The 17,453-nt window shown below is 43.0% G+C and overlaps 1 protein-coding gene across 2 annotated transcripts in view; it reads right to left on the bottom strand.

Annotated features, from left to right (window-relative positions):
- Window positions 1-15,264, bottom strand: part of RBM20 (RNA binding motif protein 20) — a gene marked incomplete at its 3' end in the record, with an annotated part of 215,048 nt that extends 199,784 nt beyond the window's left edge. For both annotated transcript variants that reach the window (XM_082854792.1, XM_082854791.1), the window contains exon 1: window positions 15,098-15,264. In XM_082854792.1, the coding sequence (XP_082710918.1) occupies window positions 15,098-15,255 (158 nt within the window). In that variant the 5' untranslated portion in view covers window positions 15,256-15,264. The remainder of the gene's footprint in view (window positions 1-15,097) is intronic.
- Window positions 15,265-17,453: the final 2,189 nt, after the last annotated feature.

Consider the following 17,453-nt stretch of genomic DNA (forward strand, 5'->3'; position numbering starts at 1 on the left):
TCTTTAAAAGCCTTGAAGGCTCATATTAATAAGTTCCATTCAAAGACACAGTCATAAAAATTCAAAGGTGTTTTCAACCAAAAAAAAAATGATTCTTATGTATAACATCTGTGCTCCCAAAAGGTTAAATTATCATTGGCCTAGATGTTTACCCAAGAAATCTAAAAGACATGTCCACTTTAAAACTTGCAAAGGAATATTCATATTGCTTTATTTGTAATAGCCAAAAAAATTAGAAACGTCCTAAATGTCCATCAACAGGTGAGTGGATAAATAATTTATGACATATCCGTAAAATAGAATACCACTCAGCAATAAAAAGGACCAAACTTTTGATATATGCAAAAGAACAGACGAACCTTAAAATCGTATGCAGAAAGAAAACCCACAGAATGGGAGAAAGTACTTGCAAATCATCTATCTGATAAGGGTCTTGTATCCAGAATTTATAAAGGACACACAATTTCACATCAAAAAGATAAACATCTCAATTTAAAAAGAGACAGGACTTGAATCGACATTTCTCTAAAGAAGATATAAATACAACAAGCACATGAAAAGATGCTCAACATCATTAGTCATTAGGGAAATGCAAATCAAAACCACCATGAGATACTACTTCATACCCACTAGGATGGCCATGATTTTTTAAAAATAACGGAAAATAACAAGTGTTGGCAAGGTTGTGGAGAAACTGGAACCCTCATTCACTGCTGGTGGGAATGTAAAATTGTGCAGCCACTTGGAAAACAGTTTGGAAGTTCCTCAATAAATTAAACACAGAATTACCATATGACTCAGCAACTCCACTTCAAGATACATACCCAGAAGAATTGGAAACAGATGTTCAAGCAAACACTTGCAAACAAAATTCATAGCAGCATTACTCACAATAGTCCAAAGGTGGAAACAGCTGAAATCCATCAACTGATGGATGGAAAAACAAAACACTGTCTATCCATAAAATGGAATTTTACTCAGCAATAAAAAGGAATGAAGTACTGATACATGTTACAACATGGATGAACCTTGAAAACATTATGCTAAGTGAAAGAAAGCCTGATACAAAAGGCCACATATTGTATGATTCCATTTATATGAACTGTCTAGAATAGGCAAGTCCATAGAGACAGTAAAAAGCAGATTAGTGGTTACCAAAGGCCTGGGAGAGGAGGGAATGGGGAATAATTGCTTAATGGAGACAGGGCTTCCCTTCGGGGTGATGCAAATGTTCTGGAACTAAATAGTAGTAGCTGTTAAACAACATTGTGAATGTACTTAAAACCACTAAATTACACTTTAAAATAGTTAAAATGGTTAATGTTACACGTATTTTATCACAGTTTTTAAAAATACTATTTCCCCAGAAATCATTATGCTGAGTGAAAGAGCCAGGCAACAAAAGGAGTACATACTGTGATTCCATTTGTATGAAATTCTAGAAAATGCAGGTCACTAGTAGCTTGAGAGGAAGGGGCTTAAGGGAAAGAGAGAAGGATAAATTATAAAAGGCATGAAGAAACTCTTACTATCTCTATTGTTTGATTGATGCTTTAAACATGTACAGCTTAGTGTACTTCCATTATACCTCTGTAAAATTGAAAAAAAAAAAGACCAAAAAATGTTTTAAAAATTATCACTGGACGTCTAAATTCTTAGACTTATTAAATTTCTAAATATACTGCAGAACTCACTGTTTAAAGGATCTTTGCTATAACCCCTTTTGAAGGTCTAAAGCAAACAGTCTTTCCCTGATTTATTGATTCTATTAAGTCTGCTTTTTACATTCAACAGTTTCTTAAAGCAAAAGAACACCTGTAACAATGTCTGCTAAAACCATTCAAGAGTATGTCTGGTGGAGACTAAGTGAGCTTGATGTGGCCATGTCTCAAGTCAGAAATTCTTTTTGCTATTAATAGGAGCCTAGGACACTTTAATCATTGCTGAATCCTGGTTTTTTGAATTGGTTCAAAAATGGTCTGGCAGAGGCTCACTTTGCAAATCAAACGATCATATGTTATCATTTTAGCACACGCTGAGTGATTAGTGTTTATATACTCTCCGTAAGCATCAAATTCAGATCTTGCCTGACATGTATAACAAGCAGAATAAGACAGTGAATCAAACGCCAGAGTCAGATTTGCTCATGGAATTTAAGTTGGGATGTGGATTTCAAAACCAAAAAGGAATACTTGAAGCTACAAAAAACGGAAAAAGGCGTTTTTTAATTGGACTGCTTAGTTTGTCTCAAATTAAATTTGGCCTAGTTTCACATTTATTTCAGCAGTTTTTTCCATAATATTTTCTTTGCAAATAATAGGTTTTCTATAAATTATTTTGAGGATGTAGATATTTACATAGCGATGACATGATCACCTGTATTATATAACATCCTCCCATCCCAGCCCCACCCCACCAGTTCTTTCATAAATACTATTTTTCTTAGCTTTGTTGAGTCCTTTTAAGCTTGTGACTTGATTTCTTCATTTGTAAAATGGGGAGAATAACAGCACTAGCCTCACAGGAATTATTGTTGGATTAAATGATTAAATGGATTATACATATATAAAGTGCTTAGACTAGTAGCTGACACACAGGAATCACTCAATGACTGTTAGTTGTTATTCATGTTATTATTACTGTTCCCTTTTCCAGATGAGAACACTGAGGCTCAGGGTTAGTGGTGGCAAAGCTGAATGCAGAACATACAGCGTGCCTGCTCCTGATTCTTTTCATTACTCCACACCACTTTCCCCACCCATACATATTTTGTGCATGAAAATAAGAGTACCAATCTGGAAAAGGCAAAAATAGCTGTGTAATTTAAATCTGAAAAACACGAATAAACTGGTAGTCACAGAGCAGCTCAAGGACTCATCCAGTTTAGGTTCCAGGGCAAGTCATCAGTCATTTTTAAAATCGCCTTCACATAGTGATTTCGAAAAGGGGGATAAAAGGTTTCTGCAAAGAGTCAACAGAGCTTTGAGGACGCCCCCAAAATTGTGCAAGCTAGCAAAAATTACATACTGCCCATTCACTGCCTTCAGCATTAAAACAGATTTATATATTCACTTTGTATGGACATTAAAAAGTACTGCAGCCCGGGATAGAATGTCTGCTGGAGGGGTTAAATGGAAAGTGGCAGGTCCATCAATTAAGTTCCTATCAAGTCAAGACGAGAAAAAACCAGAGGATGCAAATCATATCTACGGGCTGGTACAAGGCAAACATATTTGCAAGGCTGTCTGATTTAACCTACATATACAAACTAATCCATTCTAAAGTGATATGTAGTTATTGCTCCAGTTCCACATATTTCATTGAGGAGTTTTTTTTTAAACATGGTCAAATTAAAAGATAACACCACTAGCTGAAAGTTAGTTGGGAAACAGGATATTCAGAGGGTCTCACGGTATCACTCCCAAAGACAACTTACTAATCACAAAGAGAAAAATGTCCCGTAGTGATAGAGAGATCTGGCAATGACCGTGTTAACCAAGGGATGAAACTTAGCGGAACACACATTACCCGTTGTATGTGGATCCTTGCCAAAGTGCTTCACCTGAATCTGGTCATGAGGAAACAACAGACACATCCAGATCATGGTTCATTCTACAAGACAACTAGTAGGGAATCTTTGGTCACGAAGAGTAGAAAAGAGCAGGTACACTTGCTACATTAAAAGAGACATCATAGGGCTTCCCTGGTGGTGCAGTGGTTGAGAGTCCACCTGCTGATGCAGGGGACATGGGTTCGTGCCCCGGTTCGGGACGATCCCACATGCCGCAGAGCGGCTGGGCCCCTGAGCCGCTGAGCTTTCGTGTCTGGAGCCTGTGCTCCGCAACCGGAGAGACCACAACAGTGAGAGGCCTGCGTACCACAAAAAAAAAGAGACATCATAAACAAACAAATGCCCTGTGAACTTGAACCAGGGGGGTTTAAAAATCGTTATATGAGACATTTTTCTGACAACTGGAAAAAGTTAAAAATCAAGTGTTTATTAGAAAACTCATTTAACTAAGACTAATTTTCTTAGATATGATAACAGAATTATGGTGATGCAATTTACTTTCAAATGCTCAGGAAAAAAATATGTGATGCTCTGCTTCTGTTTGGAAGGATGGAACAGAGCATGAGATGCCCCAGAGAGACCCAGTCTACCCCCACGTGCAGAAAGACCTTTGGGGGGAGATATGGGAGGAGATAACATACCCAAAGATGCTTTTCAAAATTCTCTTTTGGGGGCTGAGCAGACTAGAGCCGGCAGATAAAAGGTCAGTTTATGAATGTTCTCCATTTCTCTCTCTCCCATTTCCAGGCAGAAAAAAGGGCAAACAGCAGAAAACGCAACAGACGGAAATATGAGGATGCTTATCCCAGCCTGCCCATTACCTTGCTGTGTGACCTCAAACAATTCTCTTGACTTCTCCCATGCTCACTTGCCTTACCTAGAAAAACAGGAGGGCTGGGCTAAAGCAGCTTTCAGATGCCTCCCAGGTCTAAAATCTAAGATGCTAATGGCTCATTCAGTCTTAAAGACAATGTGCAATGCCAACGTGAAAAGTCTATTCCTATTTTTGTTTTTAATAATGCAGGTAGTGGGCTTCCCTGTTGGCGCAGTGGTTAAGAATCCACCTGCCAATGCACGGGACACGGGTTCGAGCCCGGGTCTGGGAAGATCCCACATGCCACGGAGCAACTAAGCCCATGCGCCACAACTACTGAGCCTGCGCTCTAGAGCCCACGAGCCACGACTATTGAAGCCCGCGTGCCTAAAGCCCGTGCTCCGCAACAAGAGAAGCCACCGCAATGAGAAGCCCGCGCACCACAACGAAGGGTAGCCCCCACTCACCGCAACTATAGAGAAAGCCCGCGTGCAGCAACGAAGACCCAATGCAGCCAAAAATAAATAAATAAAATAAATACATTTATATAAAAAAAGAAACAGTTTTAGAAGAATAGAGTTCATTAAAATAAAAATTAAATAAATAAATAAAAATGCAAGTAGTTTTTTTCCTCTGATTAGAAAATTAATACATGCTCACGAAAAAAAAAAAGTACAAAAAGAAGGGATTCCCTGGTGGCACAGTGGTTAAGAATCTGCCTGCCAATGCAGGGGGACACAGGTTCAAGCCCTGGTCTGGGAAGATCCCACATGCCGCAGAGCAACTGGGCCTGTGAGCCACGACTACTAAGCCTGCGCTCTAGAGCCTACGAGCCACAACTATTGAGCCCGCAAGCCACAACTACTGAAGCCTGAGTGCCTAGAGCCCGTGCTCTGCAACAAGAGAAGCTACCACAATGAGAAGCCTGCGTACCTCAACGAAGAGTAGCCACCGCTCACCCCAACTAGAAATAGCCCACGTGCAGCAACAAAGACCCAACACAGCCAAAAAATTAAGTTAATTAATTAATTTTTTTAAAAAAACGGAAAAAAAGACAAACCACTATAATTATGCCACCTAGAGTTAGCACCCCTGTTACTGTCTTTATATTTATTCTTTAGATGCTTTTCCAGGCTTGCAGGCACTGGCACATGCTCATACACGTTTTTTAAAAAACATGAGATCCCTGTACACATGCTGCTTGTAATTTTTTTTAGTTAACAATATTATATGGTTTACATTCCATATTAATAAATATAGAATAATGGCACCATTCTAATGGCTGAATGGTACACGATATTATACATGCACATGATTTATTTTCTCAGTGAGAAACATCTGGGTGGTTTCTAATTTTCTGCTCTTCTAGACAATGCTGCAATAAATATCTTATGTTCATCCTCATTATGTAAAGTCTCTAAATCAAGATTTAATCACACAACCCCTCTCCCTTTTCATATAGAAAGTAAAAAAATCTCTTTTCAAGTATCAAATAAAGGTTCTCCATAACTCCAGCCTATCAGCAACCCTGCCAGCCCGGGAGGACGTAGGGGCCCGAGGAGACCCGGTCTTTAGAAGGCTCTGGAAACAATGTTTGGTCTCGTCAATTCAAGGAGGCCACATGGAAACCTGAGGCCCAGCTTTTGGATAACCGTGATCTCTTTGCAAAGTGTTTTTTGGCCGTGAGCTCTGGGTGCAGCCCACGCTGTGGTAACTGAACACACAGCATCGTTTACCGAGTCCTACTTGGGGCAGCTGGTAGCCTCTCAGAAACATCTGTCAGCCTATGCTTATGTTTTCTGCCTCTAAAAATAATAACATCACCAAACAGACTCCCACCTGCCTGTGTTTAATACAATCAAATTTAGACACGTGAAAATTACTGGATCTGTCTCCGAATTGAGAACAGTACTCTTTTTGCAAACTCAACTATTCACTTTAAGATTCCAGAATAATTAACATTCCAAAATAATTGTTTTTATTTTTTAAAGTTTGTAATAATTAGAAAACAGTATAAAACGCCCTCCTTTTCACTGACATGAGTGGCTACTTTTCCGTCTTAAAATTATGTCACTGATCCAAATATACTTTGCAAGTGTTGGAGGAAGCTTTTAATTCTCTTTTTGTGGTTATTGTTTCTGTGAGTGATCCATCTCACAAACATGTACCTATGCCCTTGATTAAAACGTAACTCATTCTCCATCAGATGTCTAGGAGGCGAGGGGAGGCATTCTACAGTGATAATCACTCAGCGATATTCCTGGGGAGTCACATAATTTTATTCTTGGCAGGAACTGACACCGATCATTTCCAATCCCTGGAGAAGCAGGATTAGGAAGGTTAATTGGCTTGTCCAGATCACCTACTCCCAATCCAGGGTTTCCTTTTCCTCTCTGACCCTCTTTGTCAGAAACCCAATAATTAATTTACAAAGACGCTCATTTTACACTTGACAACACTGGGAAGATCCTACCTATCGTTCCATTCAATAATGAATTCAAAATAAAGCAAAAGAAGTAACTTCGTGAAACGAACACATCTTTAAAATATATATTACCTAGTCTACTCTTTCAGCATCATGACACTGGAGGTCAGGTTTAAGGGCGGGTCCAATAAGAACCAAAAACATATCTGGAAGACCGTCTATAGACAAGCTGCACAACTGAAAAGCATTTAAGATGTTCAGACAGCTGTGAATGGAGGTTTCTAGGTTCGGACCAGAGTGGAAGCGGCAACTGAGAACTGGTGGGTCATTACTGTGATGGAGAGAAAGCAGGTGCAAAGAAAGGGCAGTAGCAAATGGCCCTGGTGCATCCCCGAAGCAAATACCCACATAAAAGAAGGGAAAAGTGGCGTGAAAACTATCTTCACGAGGTGAAAACCACCCCCAAACACAGGCACGACCCCAGGTCTTTTCTTTCTGAACACATGGAAAGATTTATTTGGCAAACTGAGCTACAAGTTATTACCACATCCTCATACAACTTGCTTAACAGCTCCCTTTTTGCTCATAAAGTACATTCACATCAATATGTACCCTCCCCCTGACGGAGCTGCTGTCAGCGAGTTGGAAAAGTTGCCTTGTAAACCATCAGGGGACTTATTTATCTTATAAAATCCAGCAGGAATTATAGGAAAGGGGAGGATGAATTAACTTGGCTGTAACTTCTGCCACTGTAAAGACTTTATCCTATTAGATGGACATACGCATTAAATCCAAAATACCCCAAACTTGCTGTCTTGTAAATGTCGAAGACTGAAACCTTAGTTGGGTGGAATTTAAACAGTGACCACGGTTGAGCCAGGCAAAATACCAGCCCACCGCCAATACCCCCTTGGTGGCGGCTGGAAACCAAATTCACATTCCTGATGGAAAAATGTGCCTTCTCAATTAAAGTCAGGATTTCCCAGTCTTCTCACTGGTGGGAACAAGAAATATGAGCTTCCATAACAACACACACATCACCAAGACCCAGCCAGGTTCATTAACCAGAAAGGGAATTGCCATGTGCTCCTTTCTACAAGCGACTAAGTACGGTCTTTTGCCCCGATTCTGGAATAAGGACCACTTTACTTTCTGCAAAATTTTTCAACGCGCTATTCTGAACACAGCTACCATGTCACTCACAGCAGCTGTGGACCTACAGCAACCTCCCCTGTTAAAATACACGAAATTGTATCAGCTAGACCATCCCAAGCAAAATAATTACTGTGGCAGGAAATAAAAAATCAGATTAAGTGGGATTTTTGTGGCACAGGAGACCCCTTCAAGCTTTTGCCTAACAGGGGGACCAAGGAGGATGAAGGGAGGGGGAGCCCTACCTCTGAATTTGTCTTTGGGGTTTTAACTCCACTATCTCAAGCTTCTTCCATTCTTGCTTTCCAAGTTTAGTTCAGTCTGTTTTGATTCTATCCCTTGGTTAGATCTCAGTTCCTAACATTTTGTAGACTCTTGTTTATCAAAGCCTTGAATTGAGCTATATTGGTTTGTTTACTTGAGGACTAGCTGTTGTGGGCAGGGAAGAAATATTAGTTTAGTTGGAGTCAAGAACCTACAGCCGGGACTTCCCTGGTGGCGCTGTGGTTAAGAATCTGCCTGTTGGGCTTCCCTGGTGGCGCCGTGGTTGAGAATCTGCCTGCTAATGCAGGGGACACGGGTTCGAGCCCTGGTCTGGGAGGATCCCACATGCCGCAGAGCAACTAGGCCCGTGAGCCACAACTACTGAGCCTGCGCGTCTGGAGACCGTGCCCCGCAACAAGAGAGGCCGCGATAGTGAGAGGCCCGCGCACCGCGATGAAGAGTGGCCCCCGCTTGCCACAACTAGAGAAAGCCCTCGCACAGAAATGAAGATGCAACACAGCAAAAATAAATTAATTAATTAATAAACTCCTACCCCCAACATCTTCTAAAAAATCCACATATCTTAAAATTCTTAATTCTAAAAAAAAAAAAAAAAAGAATCCGCCTGCCAATGCCAATGCAGGGGACACGGGTTCAAGCCCTGGTCCGGGAAGATCCCACATGCCACGGAGCAACTAAGCTCGTGCACCACAACTACTGAGCCTGTGCTCTAGAGCCTGCGAGCTACAACTACTGAGCCTGCATGCCAGAACTACTGAAGCCCGCGTGCCTAGAGCCCGTGCTCTGCAACAAAGAGAAGCCAACAGAATGAGAAGCCGGCGCAACGCATTGAAGGGTAACCCCCGCTCGCCGCAACTAGAGAAAGCCTGTGTGCAGCAACGAAAACCCAACGCAGCCAAAAAAAAAAAAAAAAAACCTACAGCCGCAAGAAAAATAAATCAGAGAGAGAGAGAGAGAAACTGGATGATGGGGCATCATTTCCCTGTGAGTCCCTGTGGTGGGGTTATTTTTCCCCCCTGGTGACTTACATGCATAGGCAAAGAGATCTTAACAGATCAGAGTCCACATTCCAACGGACAGATATGGGCTTTTTAAATTATTAATTTGATAAACTGCTAAACCAGTAACAAAAGAATAAGTGGATAGAAGAATAAAATGGGTAACAAAATTTGACTTTTTTTTTTCTCCTGCAGCAATGGCATTAGAACTACTCTTCGTACACCACAGGTATAGTCATTTACCGTGACTAATGGGAATAATGTACTACATTTCATAATACTGATCTCTTTGGCAATTTGAGAAAAACTCATAACTGGATGGCTACACTTACTATCTAAAAATACTTATCACAACAAACCCTCAAGCAAAATTTCTTAAAAAAAAAAAACAAAAACCCTTAATAGGCTTTCTAATGAAGCAAAGAAACTTTTCAGAATGCTAAGAAAAGAACCCACCCTCTCTCCTTCCCTGTTTTGGGTAAACGCTTAATCTTCTCAAATGTTTTCTCCGGCTGAATGCTTGTCTTAGTGCAGTTTAAGATGGTGTTTAAAATTTTCAAAATTCCTTCTAAAATGTATCCCTGTTTCCCCTAAAAACGGACTCAAACTAATGTTAGAAAGTGGCAGTGATGTTAGAAATTCCATCCTTCTTCCAGAAAAGGACAAACTATGAGTTGAGATAATGTCCCTTTTTGGCAAATTCTTATTTCCTCTCCGATTCTGGATGTAATTGTCAGCATGCCCATCACAGTGGGTGGACATCACACACAACTTGCCTGTGTATCACTCTCTAAGAGTTACATGGAGATCCTTCCAAATGCAAAATGTCTGTAGAATTATCTGCGATTAGAGTGACTACTTGTAACATTTTTGAGACTGAATTAAGGGGCACTTTGCTCTGAAAACACAGTTGGCCAGTGTCCTAACGCGATGCAGAAGACTATAAACTTCAGCAATCAAAGCTGGATTTATATCTTCATAAGTCACAAACACATGCAGGTGACGCTAACTATCAAATGCTAAACCAAAACTTTTTCTATTTTCATAATTGATTTTTATTCATTTCATACCAAAATAATCTGTAAAGGAAAAAATAAGTCATCTATATGCAAATTAAATATGCAACCTGATATCAAGCATTAGCCAAGAGTATTTCACGGCAAATCAAATAATTTAGGAAAATCACCTGTGTGCTCACCTCATAGATGCGTGTGCTTGTTTGGTTAATTTTCACCATGATTAGTACCACACTTTCTAACTGCATCCGGCAAATGAATTCAACACAGCACATAGAACTAATGGCTGTGTTTTCATTCTGAAGAGAGTTTTAGAACTTACAACCTAAAATTGTAATTTCTAATGTTCATCATAGTTAATAAATAACTTGTTATAAATCAAGAATTAGGCTTGATTAAAATTAAAATATAAAATACTTTTGGAAATAAAATATTGTGAATATTTGAGGAGATAAATCCTTGTAAAATGTTCACCAACAACACCAATGTCTTACTTCTGCTTATATGAAGATTTTTTTTAAGCTTTCAAGTTATTCTGATTTCCTAAACTCATCCTTCTTAAGGTGTTATTTATATTAGTTGTTGCCCAAATGGATTACATAATGCTTCACATTTTATCCAATAATGTCTCCACATTGGCCATCTTAGAGAATGCACGTTTAAAACAAATATCTTACAAGATATTAGTTATATGTGTCTAACATGGCTGATAATCTTCATAGGTAATGCGAATATTGGCCCGGAGTCAGAGGTTAACAAGAGCAGAGAGGTCATGGACCATGCTTGACTGAAGCTAAAAATGCAACAATGAGAAAACTAAATATACCTGAACAGGCCAAAGGAACTCCACAGTAGTTAACTTTTGGCACGATCTTCGTCAATACTGAGACTGGGTTCCATAAGACAAACACCAAAGTCAGTCACATTATTCACTGTCACACCTCATTCTCTTAAGACCAAACATAACATAGGTGAAAAGGATTCTGTTTTTATTATGATCATGACTTTACCCAAAATGAAAACTGTGATTAATGAAGATCAGTAAATAGAGACATTAAGAGGTGAAAAAGGGACTTCCCTGGTGGCGCACTGGTTAAGAATCCGCCTGCCGATGCAGGGGACACGGGTTCGAGCCCTAGTCTGGGAAGATCCCACATGCCGCGCGGCAACTGAGCCCGTGAGCCACAACTATTGAGCCTGTGCTCTAGAGCCCGCAAGCCACAACTACTGAAGCCCACATGCCACAACTACTGAAGCCCACCCGCCTAGAGACTGTGCTCTGCAACAGGAGAAGCCACTGCAATAAGAAGCCCGTGCACCACAAGAAAGGGTAGCCCCTTCTCGCCACAACTAGAGAAAGCCCACGCGTAGCAATGAAGACCCAACGCAGCCATAAATAAATAAATAAATTTATTTTTAAAAAAAGTGAAAAAATTCTTGTAATCCTTAAATGTTATGTAACATGAAGAATATTAATATCTTCATCATTTTGAAAGCGATCAAAACTTCTCCGCTTGGGCTTCCCTGGTGGCACAGTGGTTAAGAATTGCCTGCCAGGGCTTCCCTGGTGGCGCAGTGGTTTAAGAATCCGCCTGCTAATGCAGGGGACACGGGCTTGAGCCTCGGTCCGGGAAGATCCCACATGCCGTGGAGCAACTAAGCCCGTGTGCCACAACTACTGAGCCTGTTCTCTAGAGCATGCAGGCCACAACTACTGAGCCCACGTGCCTAGAGCCCTGCTCCGCAATAAGAGAAGCCACTGCAATAAGAAGCCCACGCAGTGCAACGAAGAGTAGCCCCTGCTCGACGCAACTAAAGAAAGCCCGCCTGCAGCAATGAAAACCTAATGCAGCCAAAAATAAATAAATTAATTAAAAAAAAAAAAAAGAATCGGCTGCCAATGCAGGGGACACAGGTGTGAGCACTGGTCCAGGAAGATCCCACATGCCACAGAGCAACTAAGTCTGTGCACCACAACTACTGAGCCTGCGCTCTAGAGCCCACGAGCCACAACTACTGAGCCTGTGGGCCTAGAGCCCGTGCTCCACAACAAGAGAAGCCCCCAGTAACGAAGGGTAGCCCCCAGTCGCCACAACTAGAGAAAGCCATGCGCAGCAACAAAGACCCAATGCAGTCAAAAATAATAAATTAATTAATTAATTTAAAAAACACAAAACTTCTCCTCTTATGAATTACATTATAACCTTACTCAAATAACTAGAAAAAGTGCAGGTTCCCCAATACAATGTACTTAACATGCCATCCACTGGAGGAGAATTTCACCCAAAGCTCTAGCTCACACAATTCTCAAATCAAGAGGAGGACACCTCATTTTGCAGCTGAGGGCAATCTCCCGGCTACATTTTCTCCAAGATGGCTGATACAAACAGCACCTCATAACTACATAAAAATGGTTGCTCTGATTAAATTATGCAGTTTCAAAATAACCTGCTCAAGTTTCAGCCCATTAAAGATGGACCTGCAAGGCGTTTGCCATGTTATGTCTGCTTCCCATGGAATTTCAGTGGATACTGAGGGGAGTGCAAACCCCAAATCATCCTTATAAATAAAGACTTTGAAACATAAGCGCAAGGACATGGGGAGGGGGAAGGGTAAACTGGTACAAAGTGAGAGAGTGGCACTGACATATATACACTACCAAATGTAAAATAGATAGCTAGTAAGAAACAGCCGCATAGCACAGAGAGATCAGCACAGTGCTTTGTGACCACCTAAAAGGGTGGGATAGGGAGGGTGGGAGGGAGACACAAGAGGGGGGGATATGGGGATACAAGTATATGTATAGCTGATTCACTTTGTTATACAGCAGAAACTAACAACAATGTAAAGCAATTATACTGCAATAAAGATGTTTAAAAAAAAAGAAATAAACATAAGTGCACAAACATCAAATCCCATGAGCACATTCACCAGCCTTGGACCTGGTGCCTGAACACTGATCTGTCACCAATGCAAAACAAGCCAGGCACCTCTTTGAGGTCTCTATCCTGGACTGCTAGCCGAAGGGGCCATCTTTGAAGAGCTCAGGCTTATCTACTAAAGTAAAATATTCCAGGGGTGGAATTTTCAAAATGGGGGTGAATTTACAGGGTCAACTACTTATTACATGAGGTAACTGAAATACACTTGAAATGATCCATCTCCCAAAAAACGGCCTTTATTTTCAACCTGGCAACATTTCAAAATCAGTCACTGCTCTACAAAGATTTTTCTATGAACATAAAATTCTTAGTTTTTTCCTAATTAAAAGTAAATGATAGGAAAATGCAGGGTGACTACAATACCAAAGCAAACTCAATGTGCACCCTAGCTTCAAGCCACAAGACACTGGCCAGTAAGAAGCACGTGAGATGTTTCCCAGTTAATAATCAGTCAATTAGATTTTTTTTTCTCTTTCACTAAATAAACCTCAGGTTTTAAACATTTTTTTCTCTGTTAGTTTATATTTATGTTAAGGACTAAAGAGAAATTTTAAGCAATAATGTACTTAAACTGTCCATCATATTTAGTAAATCTTAGCTGAAATTTGCAAAACAAAGGGAACAGAATAACAATATAAAATATTTTCAGTTTCAAATAGTTAGCTACTTGTTAGTAGTTGAAAGTTATATAAAATCAAACTAAAGCAAAAAGTTGTCATAAATGGAGCTTTTAACATTCTACCAGTCAAAAACAAGGGAACCATTTTGTTCTGAAATACGATACGAGCGTTCTTTGATGTCAAACTTAAATTTTCACTATTCTATTACGTAAGTCAGTCTTAAAAACAATATTTACTTCCATTTATGCTCCATCACTGGTTATTTCTCTTATTACATTTTAATAAGTTTATGTAACTCAAAGCAGTGCCGAAAAACCCCTGCTCGGTTCCATAGGATTGATTTTGCTGTGCTTGTGTGTATTTCTTTAATTTTCTCCAGTTTCGCCCAAACACTCATCATTCAGACTTTCCAACACTAACTACACTAGTTTTGAGGACTTCATTACAAACTGAGGGAAACTTTTCGGAGAATAAAGATCCTTCAAACAAACCAACATTCTAGGCCTTGACTGTCAAACAAAATTTCGAAAGAATGAACGAAGCCTCACCGCTTTACTTTTATGTCTCCCAAATGGGCTGAAAGAGCTTCTCAGAGCCTACTGACCACCCCCAATCTACTCGACGCATTGGGACAGCCGGCCCGGAAAACTCGCGACCCAAGTCGCACAGTTTCCCCCTAATCACAAGATGGTAACGTTAATGGAAAACGGTTCCGCGGCTAGAAACTCTTCGCAAGGGCCTTCTTGGAAAGTGTAAACACTTCTTGCAGGACAAAGCAAAAATACGTTGTCTACAAACCCTCACCACCCTTTTCACCCAATATCACTGTTTGACTTCATGGGCACCATTAAGGGTAGCTTCTTCGCGCAGCGTTTTACTTACACGCCCTCCAGCACGCGCGCGCACACACGCACGGCTCTCCATACGTTCCAGCGGCCTCTTGGGACTAGAAAGATGAAATATAGTCCCTGGGCCATTTCCCCCCAGTTTGAGTTAATTTAGTTCAAAATACCCGGTAACGTCCCCGAAGAGAAGAGACAGGGGATGAGGAAGAACAAAATTATTTTCCCCAAATAGCTTGGCTTCCCTCTCCCCAAACTCACAAAAGGCCAGAATGACACCGACTCTGCCGAGAGGGCGGGCAAGAAAACTTCAAACGCAAGGCGGCCGAGAGAAGTTTAGCGGGAACGGGAGAGAGGAAGCCACAAAAGGGGGCGCCCGGGACTTGTCCCCCAAGCGCACCCGGGGCCCCGCTCCCCCTTTCCTCCTCTTACTTTTGGATGATCTGGGTTAGGCCGGCTTGGGGCGGAGGCGGTGGCGGCGGCTGCATCCCTCTCGGGCCTGGGGGCGCTGGGGGCGCCGGGGCACCGGGCACGCTGCGGGCATCTCTGTCCGGTTGCTCGGGGCCGCTGGGCTCGGCGTCCTGGCTCATGGCTGCGGCCAGCACCTTGCGAAACGAGACCGGCCCGGGCTCGCGGCGGGAGAGCGCGCGCGAGGGGCGACCCCGGGGCGCGGGCGCTCACTGGCCGGGGTCCCCGTGCCCAGTCCCCTTGTCCTTCCCGGTGGCGCGGGGAGGAGACGCGAGGGGCGGGGAGGAGGCAGTCCCGGCGGCCCCACCTCCTCCTCCTCCTCCTCCTCCCGCCGGTCCCGCTCGCTCGGCCGGGCCAAACAGAGGTAGGGGCCAGGGGGCGTCTCCCAGCCAGCAGGAGCCCCTGGGCGCCCAGGTGGTAGGGGGAGCTCTGTCCGCCGCCCGCCGCCGCGCGCCCTCTGGGTCCCCGGTCCGGCGCCCCGCAGCTCAGTGCAACCGCGTGAGGCGGCGAGACGCACGCCAGTCCGCCGCCGGACGCCGAGTTCTCGCCTCTCCCGCTAGCGGGGCGGCCTCCGGGCTATCCCCCGGGACCGCGCGCGCGGCTTCGCGCGCTCCTGCCAAGCGGGGCGGACCGAGCGCGCCCCGGGCGTCTGCGCTCTTCGCCAGCGCAAAGTGCGCGGGGCTTGGCACCTTCCCGCGACTGGAGCCGGGCCAGCGCCACTGGTGGCTGAGGGGCCCGACCCCGCGGGGGAGAAGCCCGGAATTCCCGCAGGTCGCTGGGACTGGTAACCCCAGGTCTTAGATGACCCGACCCGAGGGCTCTCCAAACTGGCCATTCCAGCTGCTGATTTCAGGGGTCCCCAGAAGCAGCCGGCGAGGCCGCCGTGATTTCTCTTCATTTATTTCCTCACTTCTCTAAAGGACTTGCCACGATCCCGCGAGCGCAGAGACAAAACCACGTATATGTTTTATTCTTGTTATTTATTGCCCAGATCTCAGTAGGAATGTAAAGGATGAAAAGGAGTTCGGTGACATCGCACCCCCAAGTTCACCGCTTCTGAAGCTCTGTTGGTTGCTGGGGAGCCAGTGTGCGCCACTTCACCTGCACACACCAGTTCACAGTTGTGGACACAGGCATCCTGCGCGGAGGAGTCACCCCGCAAAGTGCAATGTGATGTACTGGAGCACGGGTAGAGGTCTGGGGAGGCACCTGGTGCCGCAGAAACATCTAGAAGCTGGGCAAAGACCTCGGAGAGTGGTTACTCTGGAGATCCTTACCGTCCGTCGGGCACACGGCTTTTTAAATCCTGACACGGGCAGCACCGAAAAGCGTCCATTGGGTGCGTTGGAAGCCAGAGCGCGCGTCAGGGTGCCCCACGGCCTGGAAAGAAGTTTGCTGAAGGTCTCAAGCCAACCCATCCTCCTCCCGCAGCCACGTGAAGGAAAATTCTGGAGATGGGTTCTCCGGGACCGGCAACTAATTGAATTCCCTGAAAGATGCTTTCTTCTCTCCCTAGACTGTGAGTTTCTGTCAACTTCCCTGCCAGTTTCAGGAAGGTAAGCCTCCCTTGATTGCTGTCATCCTACTTATATCTTTCCCGCTCCCTCCCTCTCTCTCTCCTATACATAAAATGCCCTGTCCACTCTCACCTTTCTTCTGTCTCTCTCTCTCCCTCCTTCACCTACAGATAAAATGGTACATCAGTTCCTTGTATTCATAAAAGTAATCACAATTCACAAAATTGAATCTCACCAGAAAACCCAGGTAAAGAGGTACTGATTGTTTATTCATTTCACAAATGAGGCAAGTCAGGGTGATTTTTCCAACTATATATGGCTAGTAAGAGGCCATCCCAAAGAGTCTTCTCGGGCTCTGGGAGTGGTTAGTTCATCATCATTAGTTTCTATCACTGAAGTCCTGACTATGGTTTCCATAAAACTCCACCTTCCACTGCTCCCCTACCTCCTTGGTTGAGGGAAATTATCTGAAATTAACATTGCAACTGTCCCAGAAACTAAAACTTTCCATATGCTTACATTAAAATATCACTCTGAGAATCCCCCAAAACCTTTGTGAAAAAAGCTTTGTAGTCAAAAAAAGACAGATCAGCAGTTTTTACCAGAGAAGTTGAGTGACTCAGTCTCTGAGTGTCAGTTACCAAATATGTAAACTGGCAGGAATGAGACCCAGACTTGCACAGTCACTGTTAGGATTAGAGATAATGTATCTTGCACATTTGGTGCAAGAGATATTCAATCTGGCAGGTATCACAAACATGATTCCTTATATTCCAAACTTGTAGCCAAATAGAACAACAGAC

The sequence above is a fragment of the Leucopleurus acutus genome (genome assembly GCF_964270905.1).
Source record: "Leucopleurus acutus genome assembly, chromosome: 14".
NCBI classification, from domain to species: Eukaryota; Metazoa; Chordata; class Mammalia; order Artiodactyla; family Delphinidae; genus Leucopleurus; species Leucopleurus acutus.